Below are 25,294 nucleotides of genomic sequence, written 5' to 3'. Positions count from 1 at the left end.
GGTAGGGGGGTGGAGGCTTGCTTTTTGCAGGCTATCATCTTGCATTGCTAAGTGTCCTCCCAAACCCATTCTTTTTCTCTTTAGTTCTATTTTCTTAATTCTGTGCCATTCCCACTCAGGACCTGGAATTACTAGCGGAGCTTGTTCACAGCAGGTGGTCATCAGTGAGATCAAGTTAGAAGAGGACTGAGAGATCACTAATAGATGTGATTACAGTTCACAATTCTTGAAAAGCAAAGGGAGAGGAAGCCCACTAGAATCAGCAATTAGGGGCCACTGGTTGACCTGTATAGGAGCATCATTTTCCAATGCTTCAAATTGCTCTAACAGGGGACACAATCTTTCATTCTATAGTAAGAAACAAAAAGCTGAAAATTAAAGTGCTTCCTCAGGGGATAAATGGTGATGGACGGAGACTTGTCTTGGGGAGCGGGGTGTGTGTGTGTGTGTGTGTGTGTGTGTGTGTGAACACATAGTATAGTGTACAGAAGATGTGTTGTAGAATTGTGTACCTTTAACTTGTATAAAGGTTAACCAGTGTAAGGTCGGTGGATAATGGGGAAAGGTCAGACCTGCGACCTTTGGCTAGGACTACCCACAACCAAGCACGCCAAAAGAAACTTCCCAGGAGTCCTTTGGAGAAAAGCAACTGTCTGCCAGCCAGTGAGATTTCACCACGTCATATTAGCTCGACCACCCTAGGAACCCTTTAAATATCTCCCACGTCGGTAACCACTTGTGACTTCCTTGGCCTCCATCTTTCCTCAGGGCCAGGGAACCTCACCGGGCGGGATGCGCGCTGTACTCAATAAAGCCTTTTATTATTCCACACTTTGTGTCTCCAGCCCCTTCCTTCCTTCTTGGTGGGGAAAAATACCTTACAACCAGTGCCACCCCAATAAATTAAATTAAAAATAGAAAAAAAAAAGTGCCTCCTTAAGAAACAATAACAGCCTGACCAGGTGGTGGCGCAGCGGATAGAGCATCAGACTGGGATGTGGAGGACCTAGGTTCGAGACCCCGAGTTTGCCAGCTTGAGTGCGGGCTCATCTGGTTTGAGCAAGGCTCACCAGCTTGAACCCAAGGTTACTGACTCGAACAAGGGGTCACTTGGTCTGCTGTAACCCCCCCCCCCCCCGTCAAGGCACATATGAGAAATCAATCAATGAACAACAAAGGAGCCACAATGAAGAATTGATGTTTCTCATCTCTCTCCCTTCCTGTCTGTCCTTATCTGTCCCTCTATCTGACTCTGTCTCTGCCACAAAAAAAACAAAAACAAAACTATAACAAGTATTTTTTTAAGTGTAACGAGTCACAGAATTTTAGAAATGGAAGGCTGCTTACTGATCACCTGTCTAATCCATTTCCTTGTTTTATAGTTCCGGAAATGCCAGTAAGGGTAAGTTGCAAGGAAGTACCAGAGCAGGCCCAGAGCAACGACAGTCCAGTCCATGGAGCACAAGAAGCCCCACATGAAACCCCTTGTGCTTCACAAATAAAGACGGAAGGGCTGGTCCAGAACTAAATATATTACATTACAAAGTAGAGACTTTATTTACAATAACACTCAAACAGAATTTAGCAAAAGATCCTCCATATTTTATCAGCACGGGTTGTACTGCGTAACATAAAAGAAAATGATCCTGGGGGCAGGAAGTGAACTCTCTCCTCTGATATGTTCTCTGAATCGCAAACAAGCTCCATGTTCCCAGCACAGAGCAGGCGGTCGGTGGGCACTGTGTTAGCGGCCGGGAGCCTACCTCCTGCATCCCTTGGGAAATGCATCCAGGGAAAGCTTCAGGCTTTTACCTCGCTCATGGCCTCCAGTAGACGAGCACTACTGGTGACTGCTGTCGTCAGAAAAATGAACCTGTAGCCTGAGGAGTCAAAAGCCACAGCATACATGAGTACAAGCAGATCAGAGGTCCCCAACACTAGCGGTGCCATACTGAACTCTTCCACTTCCACAGCCCAGGCTGGACTGGGGCACCAGTTTCCAGACACAGTCTGCCAGGCTCAGGGCACAGTGACTGGCCAGGCCTGGTGGGAGTGGGCTCCCTGCTCTTCAGCCCGCAGCAAGTGGTACCCAGAAGGCAGTAGAGAAGACTTCCTGAGAGCTGCCCTTTGTACCCCAGAGCCCATCCACAAAGCCATGTTGTCAACTTCCTGTTCTCTTACCTCTCTCTCTGCCCAGGAACCGCAGTGCTGAGATCTCGGAGAAAGTGCAACCACCCAGGAACACCACCAAGATGAGGCGCAGGGACTCGCTGCAAACCTTGTCTTCCTTAGTCACGCCTGTGGAGAGCAGACCAGACAGCTTTTCGCTGGCATGCTAGCACTAGTGGATACATCCAGTCCTCCTCACCCACCCGGCTCCCGGTGGTTAAGGCCGCACACCTGTGAATGCCAGATCGCTGCAGTTGAGCAGACGCAGCACCTCGTCCAGGCCCTGCCAGCTTCGCCGCTCCAGCACCTGGGAAGGCACGTGTGCTAGTTAAGTCTAAGACGGGGCTGGGTTTAGGAAAGGAAGATGGGAGCAGCCTAACCATCACATGTCCTGCTGGTTTACCAAAGAAGTCAATATTGGTATAGACCAGGGACTAGAAGCAGAGACAGTGAGACATGAATGGGTGTGAGGGTCACTTGTTCTCACCTGCTCAATGACACGGCAGCTGAGGGGCACATAAGCGCCACTGAAGACGTATGCCATGTCACGTGGCACCTTCAGATCGTACTCGCCATCCACACGTGGGATCTAGGGGGCAAAGGGGACTCCATGAGGCAAGTGACAACTCAGCTCTCCGGTCTTTTACAGGGTCACAGACAAGTGGCTGGTCCCTAAGGACGGTTCTTACTTCAACTAAAGGGAGAAATAAAAGAAAAATATCCATAAGACTCCACCTTTGCCTGACCAGGCAGTGGCACAGTGCATAGAGCATCGAACTGGGACACAGACGATCCAGGTTTGAAAGCCCGAGGTCACCAGCTTGAGTGTGGGCTCACCTGGTTTAAGAAAGGGTCACTCGGTCTGCTGTAGCCCCCCACTCAAGGCACATATGAGAAAGCAATCAATGAACAACTAAGGTGCCGCAACAAAGAATTGATGCTTCTCATCTCTCTCCCTTCCTGTCTGTCTGTCCCTACCTGTCCCTCTCTCTGTTTTTGTCATTAAAAAAAAAAAAAAGACTCCACTTCTTTTCAGTACCCACCAATTCTCTTCACTGAGTTCCCATGATCCCTGAGAAGTGCTGGAGGGAAGGGTGCCCCTTTGCCAACCCCTCAGTGACATGGGACATGTCCATCACTGCAGCAGCACTCAGCCTATTCTCTGGCACTGTTAGGCACTTGTCACATGTTTACTAACTGGATGAATCTGAGTGTCCTGTCTCCTTAATAAATGAAGCTCATGCAGTCATGCCACCAAAGATAGGATCTTGATAAAAACAAAATGACAAAAAGGTTTCTGTGAATACAAAGTACTTCATTCACCAAGGACTGAACCCGTGGCCCACCCTGTCCGTCCCTGCTCTGCGTACCAAATTCAGCTTCCTGCTGATGGCCCGAAAATTGCTCCTCTTGGCCAGAGAGCTGAAGGCATCAGTGATCTTTCCTGGGGAAGAAATCCGTACTGGGTTTTATGTCAGGTCTAAGGATTCATAAAACTTCCACAAGCGATGCCATTCAGAAAATGACAGGCCCTTTCCTCTTCTCAAATAGCCGGACCTATCACATCTTTAAGCTATTCATCCACGACTCCCTGGAACTGACCAAGACATTCATCACCCTACTCCCCACCCTTCTTTCTCCTCTTAAAGGGTGCCAGCACTCTACTAAATGCAGTCGATAGGGTGTTAAGTGTGTGGGTTGTGAAGTCAAACTGACCTAGGTTCTTTTTTTTTAAATTTACTATATTGATTTTAGAGAGAAAGGAAGGCTGAAGGGGGAGGTGGTGAGGGAGGGAGGGAGGGAGAGAGAGAGAGAGAGAGGGAAAGAGAGAAAGAAACATTGATTTATTGTTCCCTTTATTTATGCATTCATTGGTTGATTCTTGTATGCGCCCTACCAGGGATCAAACACGTGACCTTGGCATATTAGGACAACAACCAAGGCTGACCTGGGTTCTAATGTGACTAACTAAAAGGGATCTTAGATGAGTCACTTAACCTTTCTAAGCTTCAGTTTCATCTGTAAAATGAAAATAAAACTAATTTTTGTGAGGATTAAATGAGAAACTCTGTCTAAAGAGCTTAGCATGTGATGAGTGTTCATTAAATGGAAACAACTCCTACTAGTGGAAGTAGCAGTAATGACAGTGAATTACAATCTCCTTCTGAGCTCATTTTGTCTCCCTGGGTGCTCTGCCTGAGGACAGACAGGGAGGGGGAAGGGATTTCCTGTGCTCCCTGCTCACCTGCAGCCTTGTCTGTCACCAGCTTGCTTACTTTACTCTCCACAGCTGTGAGAGTGTCCCCAGGTGCCTGCTCTGTTAGAAGCCCTGTTCGCCGCAGATTGGAGAAGGTTAGCAGGTGCTCAGGGCCATAGCTCTGAAAAAAATGTAATTCAGGTTTTACTGAGTGTACAGCAGGGGTCTAGCACTGTTCAGTGATATGGAGGTGAGGGAGGCAAGGATTACCCAGTCTATGCCTTGAGGAGCTCATACTTGTTTGTGTGAAAGGTCTTCTTATCAGAAATAACCAAACACCAAACCGAGAAGGAAAGTAACATGAAATTATTAATGACCAGAAAAAACTACTGATAGAAGGATAGTGGGGAAGGCTTCACAGATGATAAGATCTGAGAGGAAGACTTGGAAGGAAGCTTATCAATGTTTCACAGGTGCTACAGTAAGGGAAAGTGAGGGGGATAGGTCTCAGCACCTGGTCCAATAGCTGAATTCTTTAGTCTTCTTAGCACTGGCCACTCACTGTGAGACTCAGGAGGAGGAGAAAGGGACAATGGGCAGGGTCTGAAAAGTGACTATCCCGACAACCTCTAAGAGGGAGGCCTGATGGAAAAAGGATGGGGGTGGGGGCAGGAAAGGAGCTATATCTTCTTGGACCTCTTTCAAAAATGTCCAATGAACCACCCTTCCCCTCCCCTAAGTTCCCTCAGGAAGATGTTCTCCTGGTCTTACCTGTAGATACTGTGTTTTTAGGGATCGATAATCCTTGGGGTTCAAGCCTGACGTAAGGAAAATAAGGCAGGTTCATATATGAGCTGATATATTCTAAAATGTACAACCAAGCCAAGAAACCAACACTCTTCCCCTCAAAAAAACCTTAACCAGCCCTGGCCGGTTGGCTCAGTGGTAGAGCGTTGGCCTGGCGTGCAGGAGATCCGGGTTCGATTCCCGGCCAGGGCACACAGGAGAAGCGCCCATCTGCTTCTCCACTCCTCCCCCTCTCCTTCCTCTCTGTCTCTCTCTTCTCCTCCCGCAGCCAAGGCTCCACTGGAGCAAAGTTTGCCCGGGCGCTGAGGATGGATGGCTCTGTGGCCTTTGCCTCAGGCGCTAGAATGGCTCTGATTGCGGCAGAGCGACACCCCAAGATGGGCAGAGCATCGCCCCCTGGTGGGCATGCCGGGTGGATCCCGGTCAGGCGCATGCGGGAGTCTGTCTGACTGCCTCCCCGTTTCCAACTTTGGAAAAATACAAAACAACAACAACAACAAAAAAACCTTAACCAGGAAGGATTCAGTAAACCTTGTACCCTACACAGTTGATTCTAAACTGACTCTTTCAGCTTGCTTATTGAACGATAAAGCCTGGACAGCGGAGGCAGGGAAGCACCCTAAACCACAGGGAGCTGAGGACAGGACACTGAAACAGATACTAATTGTTGCAGGGATAGGGTGGGAGGCCTCAGGAGACGGGACTTCTGTGCATCCTATCCTGGGGATGCGCCAGTTCTACTGGGAACCTCCGACAGCTGCTCAGTAATAGGAGAGCTTCACATGGTTTAAAGGCTAGTCTTACATGTGCTCCTCCAATGAGGTAAGAGGAAATAAAGAGGACTCAGAATAAGCAAACCCTTCTCTGAGTGGAGAGAAACATTAAAGAATATTCACCAGCTTGAGGCCTTTAACAGTAAAAGCAAGTTGTCAATAAAGGTGGCAGAATCTGGGCTTTTGGAAATGTTTATAAAATTGGTTGGCTGTCCCTTTTTCCTGGACTGCATTTTTTTTTTAAAGAGAGGAGGGGTGGGTGAGTAGTGGGAAGCACCAACTTTTGTTGTTGCTTCTTGTATGTGCCTTGATTGAACAAGTCAAGTTTCAAACTAGCAACCTCAGCATTGCAGGTTGACGCTTTGTCTGCTGAGCCACCACAGGTCAGGCTAAAGTTTATCTTTATTACGAAACTTTCTTGAAGGTAGAAAGCCAGCCAGAGCAAAGAAATAAGTGTCAGCTCTGGCCAGATAGCTCAGTTGGTTAAGGCATCTTTCTGATGCACAAAGTTGCTGGTTTGATCCCCAGTCAGGGCACAATAAAAACAGATTAGGCCCTGGCTGGTTGGCTCAGTGGTAGAGTGTCGGCCTGGCGTGCAGGAGTCCTGGGTTCAATTCCCGGCCAGGGAACACAGGAGGAGAAGCACCCATCTGCTTCTCCACCCCTCCCCCTCTCCTTCCTCTCTGTCACTCTCTTCCCCTCCCGCAGCCAAGGCTCCATTGGAGAAAAGATGGCTCGGGCGCTGAGAATGGCTCTGGATGCAACAGAACAACACCAGAGGGGCAGAGCATTGCCCTCTGGTGGGCATGCCAGGTGGATCCCGGTTGGGCACATGTGGGAGTCTGTTTGACTGCCTTCCTGTTTCCAGCTTCAGAAAAATGCAAAATAAATAAATAAATAAATAAATAAATAAAACAGATTAGCCTGACCAGGCAGTGGTGCAGTGAATAGAGCGTCAGACTGGGATGCGGAGGACCCAGGTTCGAGACCCCGAGGTCACCAGCTTGAGCGCGGGCTCATCTGGTTTGAGCAAAGCTCACCAGCTTGGACCCAGGGTCGCTGGCTCAAGCAAGGGTTACTTGGTCTGCCGTAACGCAAGGTTCAAGGCACGTATGAGAAAGCAATGAATGAACAACTAAGGTGTCGCAACAAAAAACTGATGATTGATGCTTCTCATCTCTCTCCGTTCCTGTCTGTCCCTTTCTATCCCTCTCTCTGACTCTCTCTCTCTGTCTCAAAAAACAAAACATATTAATGTTTCTCTTTCTCTCCCTTCTTCTCTAAAATCAATTAAAATTTTTAAAAAAGCCTGACCTGTGGGGGTGCAGAGGATAAAGCATCCACCTAGAATGTTGATGTCACTGGTTCAAAACTCTGGGCTTGCCTGGTCCAGGCATTTAAAAAAAGCAACTGAGTTGATGCTTCCTGCTCTTCCCCTCCCCTTTCTCTCTCTCTCTCTCTACCCCACTCTCTAAAATCAATCAACAAATAATAATAAATTTTGAAAAAGGAGAGAAGTGTCACTCTGATCTACGCCTTTGTAGTCCTAAAGTGTGAAAGCTCTTGTGTGGTGGGCCTGAATACTGTCCTGTTTAGGGTGGCAGCACTATTCTATGGCATGGTGATGTTTCACTCAAAACGGAAACTGCTTTCATCTTACAGAGGAAAGAATCCACAAAATTACAGGAAAAAGTCCTGTCTGCTAAGGTATTTACTTCTGTCATTCAACATGATTTCTTCTATTCCTATGATATAGTTTTCAATCTGGCATCTTTGGTCCCTGGGGCTCACCATTCTCAGTGATGGACAAAAGGCACATGAGGCGAAGGCTTTCTATAGGTGACACCTGCACAGGAAGAAAGAGCTAGGAGAGTTCAAGTTTCATAACACACATTCTTCTTCCTTTCCTTTTACCAGAGGCCGACCCCACAGTAAACACCATTCCCTGCGTCCCAGTCCACCTGTTCACCTGCCGGTCGATGTGCTCTTCAATATAGCTGGTGCTGTCCCGGATGTTAAAGCCCTCCAGCAGTGCTGTGAGTAATCAGAGGACAGCCTGTTATGGGGGAGCAGCTCAGCCATCTATGCTAATGGGCGTCTGTCTCCCCATCTTTCTCCATCCTGGGTTAAGGGACCCCCCAGACTTCTAACAGGAACCAGCATTCCACACAGCCAGCATCAGCTGGAAAGAGCCAGAGAGCATCTTTTCAGGGTGGAATGGGGCTGGGAGCCAGGGAGGCAGAAGTAAATGCAGCCAGGCACAGCCAGTAGTCACCATGCTCAGTCTTGATGAGCTCCTGGAAGTCCTGCTTGGTTTTCTTCTTCATGATGGATTCACAGGCCCCAATATCTGCAGAAAGGACGAAAAGTCAGCCAACATATTCCTGGTTCTAGAATGATATCCCTTTATTGTCTGGAAGAAGAAATACCTCAAGGCAAAATGCAAAAGTACTTCTTCTCACTTGAGGCCAAACAAGGGCATGATTTGCCGGCTGAACAGGGACTCCTCTCTGGAGGCAGATGTCCTCTCTCACATTCCCCTCACCACCCCCGCACAGCCCCCAAGCTGAAACCTACGCAGACTCAGTAGGCGGTGCTCCTGTTTCAGTCCCTTCAGCTCCTGGGACACAAAGTTCTTCATCTGCTTGATGTCCATGCTTCTTCGGCGCTGTGGGGAAGTCCCCCTAAGGTCACCTGTCCCTGCCCTCAGATATGAGCAATCACTGCCCTCCCTCAGTTCCCATTGATCCAACAGAAAAGTCAGGGACCCTGTCGTAGTATCAGAGAGGTAGCCAAGGGGCAGCAGCCTTGGCCAGCCCCTGAGGAAACAGAACAGAGGACCCAGGCTTGGAGCCTCACATCATACTGGGCCTGCAAGTTCCGGGCCTTCTGGCTCAGGAAGCCAAAGACATTGGAGAAGTGCTCGTTACGAATCTCATTAAACACCTGTGGGGGAACAGGACAGGAAGGCTTACTGTACAGAACTGTACCTAGTTACTTCCTACCTCATTGTCATGATAGCACAGGAAGAGTGCTCAGCTATTCTAACAAAAGAAAGAAGGAGGTTGAGCTGGCAACAAACAGTCTGTCAAACACCTGCTATGTGCCCTGCAGTATGTTCTTACTGGTGGGGACCCCTTTATCCTGTGGACTCAGCCTCCCCTCCAGGATGGGTGCCCACCACCTCTTGGGAGCAGAGCCCCTGGGGAAATCCACTGCTAGCGCCCACACCCTCACCTTGTCCTCAGCGTTGAGCAGCACCTTCAGGCTCTTGTCACAGGACGTAACTTCTGGGCCAAAGTCAACACTCCCTTTGATAGCAGAAAGGACAGCTATGAGGTTCTCCGATGAGGCTTTCCTTCTGTTACCCTTCCCAGAACTGCCATTAAAGGGCCTCCAAATTATCTGGAAGCCAGTAGTCTGCTCAGAGTCTGGGCCACTCCCACCAGCCCCATCCCATGCAGGAGGCACCACCTCCATCCTGCCAAGATGCCACTTACCACACTTGATGCGGAAAGTGTCATCCACCAGGCCCTCGTAAACCACCTGGGAGCAAAGCGCTGTCACAAAGTCCACGTCTGAAACCAAGATCCCTGACCGTGAGGGCCCCTTGATGCAGCCTGCTACCCAGTTTGCTCAGTATCAGCTGGAATGCCTTCTCCAGCCCTGAGTGTCTAAGCTTGCAATAAAACTGGCATGCAGGCCCTGGCCGGTTGGCTCAGTGGTATAGTGTCAGCCTGGCGTGCAGGAGTCCCAGGTTCGATTTCCAGCCAGGGCGCACAGGAGAAGCGCCCATCTGCTTCTCCACTCTTCCCCCTCTCCTCCCCCCCCCTCTCTCTCCCCCTCCTGCAGCCAAGGCTCCATTGGAGCAAAGTTGGTCCCGGCGCTGAGGATGGCTCTGTGGCCTCTGCCTCAGGCACTAGAATGGCTCTGGTTGCAACAGAAAGACACCCCAGATGGGCAGAGCATCGCCCCTTGGTGGGCATGCCGGGTGGATCCCGGTCGGGCATATGCAGGAGTCTGTCTGACTGCCTCCCTATTTCCAACTTCAGAAAAATACAGAACCCCCCCCCCAAAACTGGCATACACCCCCAATGGGAGAGTCTTATTTGTGCTACCAGGTTTTCTGTCATTTCAGGGTTCCAGAGAGAACTGGAGTACTAAGCATAATTTACCTCTGTCCAGGAGAAAGATATGTCCAATTTCTGGTCTTCGGCCCTTGGTTTCCCCATCCTCCTCCTCTTCCAGTTTCCTCCACAATTCATGGGACATCTGCCAAAGACCAAGACTTTCTTTTGCCTGCTCCCACCAAATTTTTAATTTTGTTTTGTTTCAATTAAACTTTTAAAAAAATTATTGATTTAGAGAGAGAGGGAGAGACAGAAACATCAATCTGTTCCCGTATGTGCTCTAACCAGGAATCAAACCTTTGCATATTGGGAAGATGCTCCAACTGAGTTATCCAAACAGGGCTAATTAAACTTTGTTATTTTGAGATATTTATAGATTCACATGCAGTTGCAAGAAATTTAAGACATTCTTGATCTTGTGTCCAAATCCCTCCTGTAGCCCTGCACCTACAGAAGCCAGCCCCTTTCCATGGCACTCTTCTCCTTGACCCCAAAGAGGAACTAATTATTAACAACATTACCTATTCTGGTCCCACTTGTTCCTATCCCTCCGCCCATCCCCATACCAGACATGAAGAGATTCAAAAATGCTGCCCAGAAAAAAAAAAAAAAAATGCTGCGCAGGAGGCCCTGGCTCTTGCCTTTGTTAGCCTCATAAGTTCCCCTCTCTGAGGAACTATTCTGCAACACTGAAAGCGAGGGAAGGAATATACCTTCTGTGGCAGATGCTCCCGGACAGTCATGGTGGGGAAAGAACAGGCAGAAAGGGGCTCGCCAGCACTCACCTTGGCACATCTGCCAATTCCGTAGCAGTTAGGAAAGGGGCCATAGAGAGTGCTGAGAAGGTGCAAGGCCTGCGCCACAGTGTTGATCCAACGCTGGTCTCCTTCCTGCAGGGACCACAGTGGCCACAGAGACAGGTGTCAACCTAACAGATCCATCTGGAAAGTGGCTAGCCCCAGAGCCCTGGGGCAAGAAGGCAGGGTGTGGGGAGTGTCTGAAAGAATTAATTTTAGCCCCAAAGGAAGTCCCACAAACACTAATCAGTGGAATTCAATCTCCCAGTCACTATCACGCAGTAAAAATTGTGGGAGTTGGATGAAGGAACATTGATATTGCTAGCCCACTAGACCCCATGCTTGTCCCCACCCATCAATGCCAAGACCTAAGGGCCCCAAATGTACCAGGAAGTAGTCCCTGAAAAATTCTGGCAGTTCCATGCTCAGCAGATCCACATCAAGAGGCAGCAAAGAGAAGGCCCATTCGTCACAGCTCACATCTGTGGGTACAAAGAGCGTCAGCCTCCCAGCAGAAGGCACGTGGCTCCACATTAAGAGGGAACGTCTACCAGTCGCGCAAAGACATCTGAGTGCCTCCACACGCCTGTACCACACTATGCATGGATGTTCAGAGATGAGTAAGATACAACCTGTTCCTCAAAGGAGCTCAGAGTCTGGTAACAAAAGGAGGCTGTAATATGATGTGACAATGGGTATGTTTGCATTAGAATCCTGACCAAAAATGCACAGGAAATTTAATTCACAATTAGACAATTACTGACTGAAAAGTGCACACCACAGGCATGAGGCTACGCACTAGGGATACAGTACAGAGAATGAACGTGCCTCAGTCTCCTGGAGAGATTCTTAATCTAGCGGGAGAGACACGCACCAGGTTCAATTACCATTGTGCCCCAAAGAAGCCATATAGCAATCCACGAGTACTAACATTTCAGGGTATAACCTCAAACAGGGGTACAGGAAAGACTTCCCTAAAGAAGTGACATTTGGCCCTGGCCAGTTGGCTCAGTGGACAGAGTGTTGGCCCAGTGTGCAGACGTCCCAGGTTTGACCTCCAGTCAGGGCACACCGGAGAAGTGACCATTTGCTTTTCTTCACCCTCCACCTCCCCCTTCTCTCTCTCTTTTCCTCTCTCACAGACAGTGGCTCAATTGGTTTGAGCTTTGGCTCTGGGTACTGAGGATAGCTCGGTTCGTCTGTGCCTCAGGCCCAGATGGGGGTTGCCGGTTGGAACCTGGTCAGGGAGCATGCAGGAGTCTATCTACCCTCCTCTCACTTAAAAAGAAAAGTGACATTTAGGCTTAGACGCTAAGTAAGATATAGGTAGGTAAAAAGTATAGGGTGGGGAATATTCTCGGCAACAGGAAGAGCAGCGGCCAGATGGTAGAAGGCATAGGTGGCCATGTGAGGGCTCTGGGCTTTCTCCAGAGCCACAGCGGGACATTCTGCAGGGAGCGCAATGATCAGGTCGGGGTTCATGGAGAACGCAGTGAGTAATACACAGGCGGGGAAAGGCACGGTTTTTCCTTGTGGGAATTTTGGAAGGTAAGGACAGAGCAGCTGGTGATTTCCAATGATGAACCCTTGCATCCCCTCCCACTACCCACCTACTTCCCACTCTCATGCACCTTTCTTCTCACTAGGCCCACAGGAATGAGGTAGGAAGAGGAGGGGACGGGGCAGGGGGAATGACACTTATCCCTTCTGCATGTGCTGTCCCCTTTCCACTCACACTCATCTCCTCTCACCTCCATAGATCCCCTCTTCCTCAAGCACCATCTCACAGGCATAAAACTGAAACAGAAAAGGAAGCTGATTAGTTACAGCTCTCCTCTGTGCTTTCCATCCTCTGGAGTCCCTCCATGGTCACTGATGAGGACAACACTTACTGAACCCAGTAAGAGAACCAGAAACTTACATCTAGAAAGGGCACTGGACTCATGCAGCCTCACCCTTTGTTTCCCTGTCACCCAATTCATTTATGTATTAAGTTCATTGCATTTTTCACCCTCTTGGACTGGAAAAGCTTTACAAAGGAGGAGGTATTTCAGCTGTCAAGGAAGGGTGGGTCCTCCTGGCAGAGATGGAGGAGGGCGTTCTGGGTGGGACATGTCCGTGGCCCTCTGGAGACTTTGAGGGATCTGGAGATACAGCCTAGGGGGTTAATGGCACATATGTTGCATTTAAGGGAGATTTTTTTTCCCAGACAGAGACAGAAAAACAGGAATATTAGCCTGTTCCTGTACAAGCCCTGACTGGGGATCGAACCGGCAACCCTTGCTTTGGGACGATGCTCCTACCAATTGAGCTATCCAGCCAGGGCGTATGTTGCATGTAAAATGGGTGGTCTATACAAGAGAAAAGAACACAAAGGGAGAAGAGAGCTCAGGACAGGACTGACGGGAACACCAAAGTCACACGGGTGGACAGTGTGTGAGACCTGGCAGAGGAGACTGAGCAAGCACCTGTAGAGGTGGGAACAGGAGAAAGCAGCTCCTCTGAAGGCGGGGAAGGTGAGTGTCAAGGAAGAACCGGCAACTGTCAAATAGCAGCCATTAGGTAGGATGAGCATAAACCAAGCATTGCCAGATTTGACAACAGGATATTAGAGGACCAGATGTAAACATGGAGATGGAGGTGGAGGAGAAAAAACAGAATTGATGGCAGCAGAGAATTCTTCACAGAAGAAAAGAGAGCCCCTGATGGGGAGAGGAAAGGAAGAGGGGAGAATTGTTTAGAAAGGACAGACACAGAAGAGAAAGGATCTGCCTGATGAAGCGAGAGAGTGGAGGAGAAATGCAAGGATGGGGCCACAAGCATGGTGGACTCACTGAGCTTAGATAGGAAAAGGCCACCAACTCTTCCTCCTATAAATAAGTGGGGGCCCTGGCCGGTTTGCTTAGTGGTAGAGCATCAGCCCGGCGTGTGGAAGTCCCAGGTTCGATCCCCGGTCAGGGCACACAGGAGAAGTACCCATCTGCTTCTCCACCCTTCCCCCTTTCCTTTCTCATTGTCTCTCTCTTCTTCTCCTGAAGCCAAGGCTCCACTGGAGCAAAGTTGGCCCAGGCGCTCAGGACAGCTCCATGGACTCTGCCTCAGGCGCTAGAATGGCTCTGGCTGCAGCAGAGCAACGCCCCAGATGGGCAGAGCATCGCCCCCTGGTGGGCATGTCAGGTAGACCCCTCTCGGACACATGCAGGAGTCTGCCTCCCCACTTCTAACTTTGGAAAAAATACCAAAAAAACAAAACACAAGTGGGGGCCCTGGCCAGTTTGCTCAATGGACAGAGCATCAGCCTGGTGTGCAGAAGTCCTGGGTTCAATCCCCAGTCAGGGCGTACATAAGAAGCGACCATCTGCTTCTCTTCCCCTCATTTCCCCCCTTGTCTCTCTTCCCTTCTCACAGCCACTGGCTCAGTTGGTTTAAGAGTCAGTCCAAGGTACTGATGATGGTTTGGATAATTAGAGTAGCAGCCCCAGACGGGGGTTGCCAGGTGGATCCCAGTCAGGATGCATATGAGAGTCTATTTCCCCTCTCTCACTTGGAAAAAGAAGAAGGAAAGAAAAAAGAAAAGGACAAGTGGGAAAAGGAAGAAATATTTGGATGTAATGAGGAGAAAGATGAGGGCACACCAACTCATAATGATGACAATAACAGTGGATGTATATAAAACATTTTATACATACTAGACACTGTTCTTAGTGTTTCAAAGACTACCTCTTAATCCCCCTAATAGCTAAGGTGTGGAAGATGAATGCTGTGTGCTCCTTATTTCGCTGACACAAAGAAGAGTCCTCTTTATCCCTCACTCATTTTTTCGTCAGTATAACTGAAATCCATAGACTTGCTTTTTTATAATTGACTTTTTTAAGGTTTATCTTATTGACTTTAGAGAGAGAGGAAGGGAGAGACAGAAACATCGATCCATTCCTGTATGTTCCCTGGTGGGGATCAAACCAGCAACCTCTGTGCTTCCAGACGATGCTCTAACCAAGCAAGGGCGATAGGCCTGCTTTTAATGCTAACTGGTGGAATTTCAGAGCCCAGTTTGAAAACTGCCAATCTTCATAATTAACAAAGGGAATCTCTGTAAGAGAGAGACTTCCTCTTCCCTTAAGCTACTCCAAAAACTAGAAATTACAGTGGTACCTTGAGATACGAATTTCATTTGTTTTTTTCTTTCATTTATTTATTTATTTATTTATTTATTTATTCATTCATTCATTCATTCATTTTAGAGAGGAGAGAGAGAGAGGGAGAGAGAGAGACAGAGAGGAGAGAGAGACAGGGGGGAGGAGCTGGAAGCATCAACTCCCATATGTGCCTTGACCAGGCAAGCCCAGGGTTTTGAACCGGCGACCTCAGCATTTCCAGGTTGACACTTTATTCATTTCGCCACCACAGGTCAGGCCTAATTTGTTCTATAACCAAGCTCATAAGTCAGTCAACTCGTATATCAAACTGCCGATACTGGACCTGTGCGCCAATGTGCCAACTAGCGGCAGCTTCCTGAATCAGGACTCATATCTCAGAATTTTGCTTGGATCTCCAACAAAATTATGGACTGAGTCACAGCTCGTATCTTAAAAATTCGTATGTTTGTCTGTTCATATCTCAAGGTACCACTGTATTGCTATAGCTCCTTTATTGACATTTAAAAGTAACCTATAGCCTGACCAGGCAGTGGCACAGTGGATGCAGGGGTCGGGAACCTATGGCTCGTGAGCCAGATGTGGCTCTTTTGATGGCTGCATGTGGCTCGCAGACAAATCTTTAATAAAAAAAATAACATTAAAAATATAAAACATTCTCATGTATTACAATCCATTTATTTCCTACCACTCATGTTCATGGTTGCGGGTGGCTAGAGCCAATCACAGCTGACTTCCGGGACACCAAATTTTTATTGGATAATGCGTAACATACACGGGTCGTTATATGGCTCTCACAGAATTACATTTTAAAATATGTGGCGTTTATGGCTCTCTCAGCCAAAAAGGTTCCCAACCCCTGGATAGAGCATCAGTCTGGGATGCTGAGGACCTAGGTTCGAAACCCTGAGGTCGCCAGCTTGAGTCTGGGCTCATCCAGCTTGAGAATGGAATCATAGAAATGACCCCATGGTTGTTGGCTTGAGCCCAAAGGTCACTGGCTTAAAGCCCAAGGTCGCTGGCTTGAGTAAGGGGTCACGGGCTCAGCTGCACCCCCCCCATCAAGGCACATATGAGAAAGCAATCAATGAACTAAGGTGCTGCAACTATGAGTTGATGCATCTCTCTCCCTTCCTGTCTGTCTACCTTTCTCGCTAAAAAAATAAAAGAAAAAGTAAGCTGTAATTCAGACTGGTTATCTTATTTGGTAATTTCTTGCCCTTGTAACAGTCACACTTGATATATTTGTATTTCTAAACAGAATAAATAGCTGTAAAGTTGTGCTACCAATCTTCAAATGATCTTCAAATCAAGATCATTGACTCCTCTTATTCCTGATGAAAAAACAATATAAGCCTATGATTCCACTTGATTTCTTCACAGAAACTGAGTCATCGCATTTAAATTAAATGAAGTAAGAACCATTATCAACTCCATGTCATAGATGAGAAAAACTAAGACACAGAGCAAACAGTTAAGTTATCCAAGATCATCCAGGTAACAGGTCCTAATGCAAGGATTCACACTTCAGCTTCAGCACCTTTACATTTCTATTAGCTCTATGATTTTCTTGGAAAAGTTGAAAAGGAATAAATCTCTGTTCTTTCAACTTTAATTTCTCCCTGCTCCAGGTTTGGCATGAACTACTTGGTACAGCTTTCCAGGCCTACCACAGGCAGTGTGAAACCTGGCACATCACCTGACCTGTGGTGGCAGAGTGGATAGTGTCAACCTGGAATGCAGAGGTCACAGGTTCAAAGCCCCGGGCTTACCCAGTCAAGGCACATACGAGAAGCAACTACAATGAGCATATGCTTCCCGCTCCTCCTTCCCTTTCTCTCTCTTCTCTCCCTAAAATCAATAAATTAAAAAAGAAATCTAGGTAGAGGCCATTTCTCAGTCACACAATCTCTACTTGGGGCAGTTTGAGACCCTCTGCTACACAATCAGGTCCACATTAATGGGACGGTGACAGGTACCTGTTCAGTCACACATAATTTGCTTTGAGAGAAATGAAGCCATCGGCCCCTTGTCCCTTCCCAGTCCTTAATCCTGTCCTACCTTCTCCCATTCCCTCCAGGACCCAAACTCACCTTCTGAGGGCTGAAGATCACTTTGTATTTTCGAGTTCGGCCAGACAATTTGTCAGCATTGACAAGACCTACAGACAGAAGGAATGCAACTCAGAAAGCCGTGGGCCATGTGTTAGATGAGAAGCAAGGAAGCAGTTATTCTCAGGATGTGGTGTGGCCAACTCCAACAATTCTTTTCTTAGGAAAGGGTCCTTGTGGCTGAGGCCATCAGCTCTCACCCACCCCTTCCCAGGTCTGTGACACGCTGCACCTGGCATACTCACTGGCAATGTAGCGCATGTTCTTGATGCGGGGTCTGACCAAGAAACACAATCTATGGGAGAGAGGAGGGAAACAAGACTAAGTAAAGAAAAGACATGAGGGTGGTTACAGCACCAACTGAAGAAACTGAAACAATGCCAACTCTTTCACATTTACCCCTTCTGACAGGCCTGCTTCTCATCCTCGCCGCAGCGGGGCCAGCTCTAGACCACAGAAGACTCCCCTCACTACAACAGGATTCTGTGCTCAGCTGGGGGCACTCACTGGTCCTATGGTAGACCCAGGAGTTCCTGTTCTCAAATAATTTATAATGTCAGGCAAAATAAGATGCATATATGTATAAAGAAGCAAACAAGTGTTAAAAAAACAGTATAAGGTATATGTTGGGACTGGGGTTTACAGCTGTATTCTCCATGTATCCAGGAGAATTTTTTCTTCTAGGGATGGGTGTACATTATTTATGATTGAGAAATATTAAAAATAAAAACAAAAACCAAACAGTGGGCAGTGTGTGACTGTCAAGGGAATAGAACAAACACCCCGGAAAGCCAGAGGACCTCATGGAGGAGGTGTGACTGGGCTCTGATGGCTGGGTGGTTTTTACAGGAGCAGTGAGGACAGGAGAGAACTTTAGGCAGAACGAAAGAGGTGGCCTAAAGGGCACATGCACATAGTGAGAAGCACATGAAAGCACGTGTCAAGCAGAGGCTTGAGGGGACACATGAGAGAGCTGGCTGCAAAGGCAGTGTGAGGCCTTACTGGAGATACCCTTGGCTTCTATGCTGAGCCTGAGCGATTTGCACTTTACTCAGTAAGGGAAGCCTTGATGGTTATTAAGAAGACCACTGTAAAAATATTTTAGAAAGCGTCATCAATCTGCTTAGAGATGGCAGACTGGACGAGAGAGAGAGAGGAGGACAAGGGAGGGTGATACTCCAGAAAGGGAAACCCATTCAGGGGCTAGAACATAACCTAATGTGCAACTGTCAACGTGCAGGGAGGGGAACCCTACCACAAACATCACAGTGCCCGATCTAAGCTACAGCCCCACCAAGGGCAAATAAATGAACAGGGACATCCTCCAGCACGGAGCCAAGCCTGACTCCCCCAGACACTCACTGTTCACTGGAGCTCAGGGCTGGCTTGTTCTCCACCTTGTACAGCTTGTCTACTTCATGTTGCTGCCAAGAGAATCCAACAAGATAAGGGATATAGGGTGCTTCATACAAAACAGGGGACCTGAGCTCCATTTCATGCTAATTCTGGGAATCAAACTGCTTCCCTGACAACCATTCACTGAACCTTCCTCAGACTATTAAGAAAACCAAGAAAAAAAAAAACCCCAAAACCCCCAAAACAATACAGACAACAGCATTGATCCACCTTTGTGCATCCAATACAGCTACCCGCTATTTACCCTAAAAGGGTAGTTGCTCCTTAGTAATTTATACTGTTCATCAAAAGAAAAACTCCTTAATGGGGACAGAGTGGCCTGAATCCACCTGGAAGAAAGGGCAAGTACCTTTAGGATGGAGACATTGGCAATCCGATCCAAAGGGCTCATGAGATCTGCTTCAATGAACAAGTCCTTTTTTCCTGGAAGCTGACAGAGACACAGTATCCTGGGTCACTGATAGGGCATGGCTGAGAGCTCATGCAACCACATGTTTAACAGAAGCACCGTCTTTGAAAGGGTGCTGGATATCACCCACCCCAGCACCTTATTTGCTATTTATACTATATCCATAGTTGACATTTCTCTATAGTCACCTATTTTGTCTTCTTGTTTTCTGTACCAGCAGAAAAATATTTCACCTTCTTCCTAAGGTTAACTCCTTGTCACCCAGCCCTCTTGCTAGACTGTGACTTTGTTCTGCATCACTGCTCCTCTTCTCCCCTGCCTCCTCCACTCTGCCTCCCAATAATCCCAGTCTTCTGCTAGACAAAGTCAAACAAAACCAAATCCCACCTTATATCCTGCAACCCCTGTAATTGCCAAATCTCTCTCTCTCTCTTTTTAAAAATTTCAGAGAGAGGAGGGAGAGACACACACTTCTGCATGTGCCCTGACTAGGATCCACCCAGCACCCCATCTGGGGCCGGTGCTCTGGCCATCTGGGACCATGCTGGCAACCGAGCTATTTTTAGCACCTGAGGTGGAAGCTTCACAGTGCCATCCACAGCACATGAGGCTGATGTACTTGAACCAATCGAGCCATGGCTGCAGGACAGGAAGAGAGAGAAGGGGGAGGGGGAATAAGCAGATGATCGCTTCTCCTGTGTGCCCTGACTGGGAATCGAACCCAAGACTTCCACATACTGGGCCAATGCTCTACCACTGAGCCAACCAGACAGGGCCCCAAATCTCTTTTTAAGTAGCATTTTTCTCTTAATTACAAAAACAACCAATGTTCAATGTTTAGCCCAGGACAGTCTTCTCTAATTACCTACCCAGTCACCTACCCCAGATCCCTGTTATTTTTTTTTTTTTTACAAAGTCAGAGAAAGAGAGAGATAGGGACTGACAGACAGGAACAGAAAGAGATGAAAAGCATCAATCATCAGTTTTTTGTTGCGACACCTTAGTTGTTCATTGATTGCTTTCTCATATGTGCCTTGACCGTGGAGCTACTGAGCAGACTGAGTAACCCCTTACTCAAACCAGCAACCTTGAGTCCAAGCTGGTGAGCTTTGCTCAAACCAGATGAGCCCGCGCTCAAGCGGCGACCTCAGGGTCTCAAACCTGGATCTCTGCACCCCAGGCCAACGCTCTATCCACTGCACAACCGCCTGGTCAGGCAGATCCCTATTATCTTGATTCCAGCATCATTGCTCCTAACAATGCACTCTCACGTGAGCAAGGGAAAGAGAGGCCACACTGAGTGGCAGGGGGAGGAAGCCATTGCAAGTTTCCTCTCAACTAAGCCTTGACAAGTGGGGAGGGTGCTGGCAGTGATACAGTAAGACGACAATCCAGCAAAGGACAGGGAAAGAGAACAGGATGAATGGTAAGAGCAAAACATGCTACTCAGGCCTGAGCTGTGGTGGCACAGCGGATAAAACTTTGACCTAGAATGCTTGAAGTCATCAGTTCAAAACCCTGGGTTTGCTGGGTCAAGGCATATACAGCAAGTAATCAATGAACAACTAACGTGAAGCAACTATGAGTTAATACTTCTCGCTCCACCCTCCCTTCTGTAAAATCAATAAATAATTTAAAACAAAACAAACAAACAAACAAAAACATACTACTCAGTTTGGCTGATGCGTAAGGTACATGTAGGGTCATGGTTCTCAACCAAGGACGGTTTTGCACCATGGAGAGACATCTGGCAATGACTGGAGACATTTTTGGTTGTCCAACTTGAAGGAGGTGTTACTGGCATCTAATGGGTAGAGGTTAAGGATGCTGCTAAAGATCCTACAGTACAGACTGACCAGGCGGTTGCACAGTGCATAGAGCATCAGACTGGGATGCAGAAGACTCAGGTTCGAAACCCCAAGGTCAATGGCTTGAGCGCGGGCTCATCTGGTTTGAACAAGGCTCACCAGCTTGAGCCTAAGGTTGCTGGCTTGAGCAAGGGGTCACTTGGTCTGTTGTAGCCCCCCGGTCAAAGCACATATGAGAAAGCAATCAATGAACAACTAATGTGCTGCAACAAAGAATTGATGTTTCTCATCTCTCTCCCTTCCTGTCTGTCCCTATCTGTCCCTCTCTGTCTCTGTCACAAAGAAAAAAAAGAAAGAAAAAGAAAAAGATCCTACAGTGCACAGGGGAAGTGGCCACGGCAAAGAACTGGTCAGCCTAAAACACCAATAGTACCGGGTTGAGAATCCTGATGTAGGGGAATGGTGGAAAATAAAACCGAAACTGTTTCCTAGAATTGAAGCATGAAGGGCTGGCCCCAATGCCAGGTTAGAGTTAGGAATTGATACTCTGTCGAACATGGACAAACAGGAAGCTTTTGTTCACTGTAGTATTCTATCAGCTGGAATTTCAGTTAGACAAATCTGGGATCTGTGGGTAAAATGGACTGGAGACAGGAGAAACTGGAGGCAAGGAGTTCACTTAAGGGGTTAATGTGACAGTCCAAGCAGCCCATGCATGTGGCAGTGAATGAGGACCTGATTGAGGCTGGTTGGTGGTATGAACAAAATAGATTAAGAGACTCATGGAATGTGCAACTGAATTTTTTAAATACTTGAAAGAAATGAACAGTGTTAACAGTGCTTGTATTTGATGGCAAGATTATAAGTGATTTTTTTTCTTTATACTTTCCTTTATTGTACCTTTTTTTTTTTTTCTCAAAAATCTTTTATTTATTTATTTATTTTAATTCATTTTAGAGAGGAGAGGGAGAGACAGAGGGAGAGAGAGAGAGAAGGAGGGGAGGAGCTGGAAGCATCAACTCCCATATGTGCCTTGACCAGGCAAGCCCAGGGTTTTGAACCGGCGACCTCAGCATTTCCAGGTCGATGCTTTATCCACTGCGCCACCACAGGTCAGGCAATTGTACCTTTTTTATAATGTGTATTATTTTATAATCACTATCTTAAAAAGTCAGGTGGAAAACAATACAGAAAAATGTCAAGTGGCAGGAAATATCCACAGAACTCAGTAACTGGTTCAGTAAAGTATGAGGGGGTTAGGAGATTCTGAGGTTTCATGCCTGAATCGCAATACCTACAAGAATTAAGAAAGAAGTTAGAGCCCTGGCCAGTTGGCTCAGCGGTAGAGCGTCGGCCTGGCATGCGGGGGACCCGGGTTCGATTTCCGGCCAGGGCACATAGGAGAAGCGCCCATTTGCTTCTCCACCCCCCTCTCCTTCCTCTCTGTCTCTCTCTTCCCCTCCCGCAGCCAAGGTTCCATTGGAGCAGAGATGGCCAGGGCGCCGGGGATGGCTCCTTGGCCTCTGCCCCAGGCGCGCTAGAGTGGCTCTGGTCGCGGCAGAGCAATGCCCCGGAGGGGCAGAGCATCGCCCCCTGGTGGGCAGAGCTTCGCCCCTGGTGGGCGTGCCGGGTGGATCCCGGTCGGGCGCATGCGGGAGTCTGTCTGACTGTCTCTCCCCGTTTCCAGCTTCAGAAAAATACCAAAAAAAAAAAGAGTTAGTTTGAAGAGGATGTTATTGCACTGAAATCCATGTTGGCCATATTAAGTTGCCCTTGTGGCCTCTAATCCCCACCTGCGCTGCATTTATTAAGTTTCTTTCCGCCTGACCGGGCAGTGGCGCAATGGATAGAGCGTCAGACTGGGATGCGTAGGACCCAGGTTCGAGACCCTGAGGTCTCCAGCTTGAGCGCAGGCTCATCTAGTTTGAGCAAAGCTCCCCAGCTTGAACCCAAGGTCGCTGGCTCGAGCAAGGGGTTACTCGGTCTGCTGCAGCCCCACGGTCAAGGCACATATGAGAAAGCAATCAATAAATAACTAAAGTGTCGCAACCAAAAAAACACTAATGATTGATGCTTCTCATCTCTCTCCATTCCTATCTATCCCTCTCTCTGACTCTCTGTCTCTGTAAAAAAATTTTAAAAGAAGTTTCTTTCCTTGGTCTCTTTCCTCTCTTTCATGTGGCTCTCACCAGAGCTACACGCTTTTAAAATATATATATTTTATTTATTCATTTTTAGAGAGAGAGGAGGAGGGAGGAGCAGGCAACTCCCACATGTGCCTGACCAGGCAAGCCCAGAGTTTTGAACTGGTGACCTCAGTGTTCCAGGTCGATGCTTTATCCACTGTGCCACCACAGGCCAGGCAAACCTGAGCTAGAGGCTTTAACTAGCATCTCTTTAATTCCTGACATTAGCTGAGTGTCTTTTATGTGCAAATCAGGGCGTACATTGGTTGGACATAACAAGCAGTACTTCCTACCAGTATCTTAACTTCACCCTATCCAAACCCAAACTAATTAACTTTCCCCACCAAACCGGTTCCTCTTTCTAATTATTTATTTATTTATTTTTTAAATTTTTTTATTTTTCTGAAGTTGGAAACGAGGAGGCAGTCAGACAGACTCCTGCATGTGCCCGACTGGGATCCACCCGGCATGCCCACCAGAGGGTGATGCTCTGCCCATCTGGGGCATTGCTCCGTTGCGGCCTGAGCCATTCTAGTGCCTGAGGCAGAGGCCACAGAGCCATCCTCAGCGCCCGGGCAAACTTTGCTCCAATGGAGCCTCGGCTGCGGGAGGGAAAGAGAGAGACAGAGAGGAAGGAGAGGGGAAGGGTGGAGAAGCAGATGGGTGCTTGTCCTGTGTGCCCTGGCCGGGAATCGAACCCGGGACTCCTGCACACCAGGCCAACGCTCTACCACTGAGCCAACTGGCCAGGGCTCTAATTCTTTTTTTCATTTACATTCAATGTTCATGTAACAAATATTCATTAAGCACATGCTATGTGCCTGATTCTAAGCTAGCTACTCATGAGGTTCCCAGTACTTAAGGACCTGCCACACTAGTGGGAACATAGACATTAAACAAATAACTATGTGTGTAACAATTACAATTATAGTAGCAGTATTATTTTCCCATTAATCCAAGTTCAAAATCTCAAATTCAGCTTTAATTCTACCTCCACCTTCTTTCACCGTGAAAATATTTCATTTCCCTCCATTCTCATTTACCTTCTTCCACACATGGCTCTTAGAATCATCTTCAAGGATTGCTTCATGCCACAAATGAGGGGAAATTCTTCAGTGGCTCCCTATTGTGTAACTTCTGATCGCTCCCCTGTATATTCCTCGCCCTTCCCTGGTTCCTCAACTTTGCTCCTTTAACTCCATCTGCTAGAACCATGGTGTCCCATCTCCAAGAAAAATATGCTCCTTCTTCACATTCCAGATCTTTGACACTCCTAGATCACTCCAACTAGAAATTATTGCTTATTCTGAACGTTTCAGGCACCCTAGCTCTCCTTCATTCACCACATGACACCCTGTGTTTGGTGATGTTTCATACGGCAGCTATTGCAGTGTGAGCTCCCTAATAACAAAAATATCTTAACCACCTTTCCATCCCAGTGATGTCTGGCACTAGCGGTGTTGCCCTTGCCTGTACAAACAAAACTGATTTCCATTAACTCTCTGGCCAGGTCCCAGGCAGCTATTACTGCCTTCTGGTTTTCCTCCTTGTTTCATTTTGGGCCTGCCACAGAAGTTCCAAGGACAATAGCAAAGGCCAAGAACAAGCTAAAGGGGACGCAGCAAGGAAATGCCATGCGTACAGTGAGTGCAGTAAAGAAAGACCCCTGGCGTGGCAGGCACTGACCTGCTCCAGCAGATAGATGAGCTGGTCCCGGGCCAGTCTCTTGAGAATGGAGAAGTCAGGCAGCTCTGGGGCGTCCACCCGATGCGGGAAAGCCATGGCCCCGGTCACCTGTCTCGCGGGTAAGAAGAGGGTCGCCCCCCACCCTCAGGACAACAGCAGCGCAGGGTAAGCGCAGGCTGGCTCTTCTTCAAGACTGGGCACGGGTTTCGAAAGAGCCCCTGAAGGGGCCCTTATTCTTCAACTGCACTCGAGAATGAATGAATGGCCACCTCCCGGCCAGACAGCAGGTACGTTGGGATTCCCTGGTCTCAGGCCTGGGGCCACTGTGTCTGGACCTGGTCCTCACGGTCAACAAGATTCCGGTGTTCGCGGCTGCAGGGAGAACTCCGCCTCCTGACAGACAGAAGTGACTTCCGGAGCCTTCCGGAAGTTCCATCCCCTCGGCCAGCGCTTGGCGTATCGGGAAATGGACGGCGTCTTGGAAGGAACGTTTGAAACCGGGAGTCAACGCGTTAACGTTACTGTCTCATTTCTAGCCAGAGGGGTGTTCCTTTAATAATATTAGTTTTTAATAGCACACCCAATTCTCCTAGCTCGCTCAAGCGAGGGTGGAGCACTTGCTCGATTTTCATAACTTCGTACTCTTGGGTG

General features: G+C 48.0%; 1 protein-coding gene across 1 annotated transcript; it reads right to left on the bottom strand.

The window, feature by feature from the left end:
* Positions 1-1,533: 1,533 nt before the first annotated feature.
* On the bottom strand, positions 1,534-25,033 carry VPS33B (VPS33B late endosome and lysosome associated). The gene is made up of 23 exons (XM_066239738.1): positions 24,644-25,033; positions 18,904-18,984; positions 18,501-18,562; positions 17,384-17,433; positions 17,121-17,188; positions 12,625-12,670; positions 11,261-11,355; positions 10,862-10,966; positions 10,122-10,218; positions 9,447-9,524; positions 9,184-9,257; positions 8,806-8,892; positions 8,524-8,614; positions 8,222-8,296; positions 7,916-7,980; positions 7,738-7,792; positions 5,138-5,184; positions 4,415-4,547; positions 3,540-3,613; positions 2,657-2,758; positions 2,401-2,476; positions 2,182-2,298; positions 1,534-1,880 (listed from the first exon to the last, which is right to left on the bottom strand). Exons 1-23 carry the CDS (start codon positions 24,737-24,739, stop codon positions 1,801-1,803), a joined length of 1,854 nt encoding a protein of 617 aa, XP_066095835.1. The 5' UTR covers positions 24,740-25,033; the 3' UTR covers positions 1,534-1,800.
* Positions 25,034-25,294: the final 261 nt, after the last annotated feature.

Source organism: Saccopteryx bilineata, chromosome 7 (genome assembly GCF_036850765.1).
Source record: "Saccopteryx bilineata isolate mSacBil1 chromosome 7, mSacBil1_pri_phased_curated, whole genome shotgun sequence".
In the NCBI taxonomy this organism is placed as follows: Eukaryota; Metazoa; Chordata; class Mammalia; order Chiroptera; family Emballonuridae; genus Saccopteryx; species Saccopteryx bilineata.
This window is presented reverse-complemented; position numbering and strand designations above follow the sequence as displayed.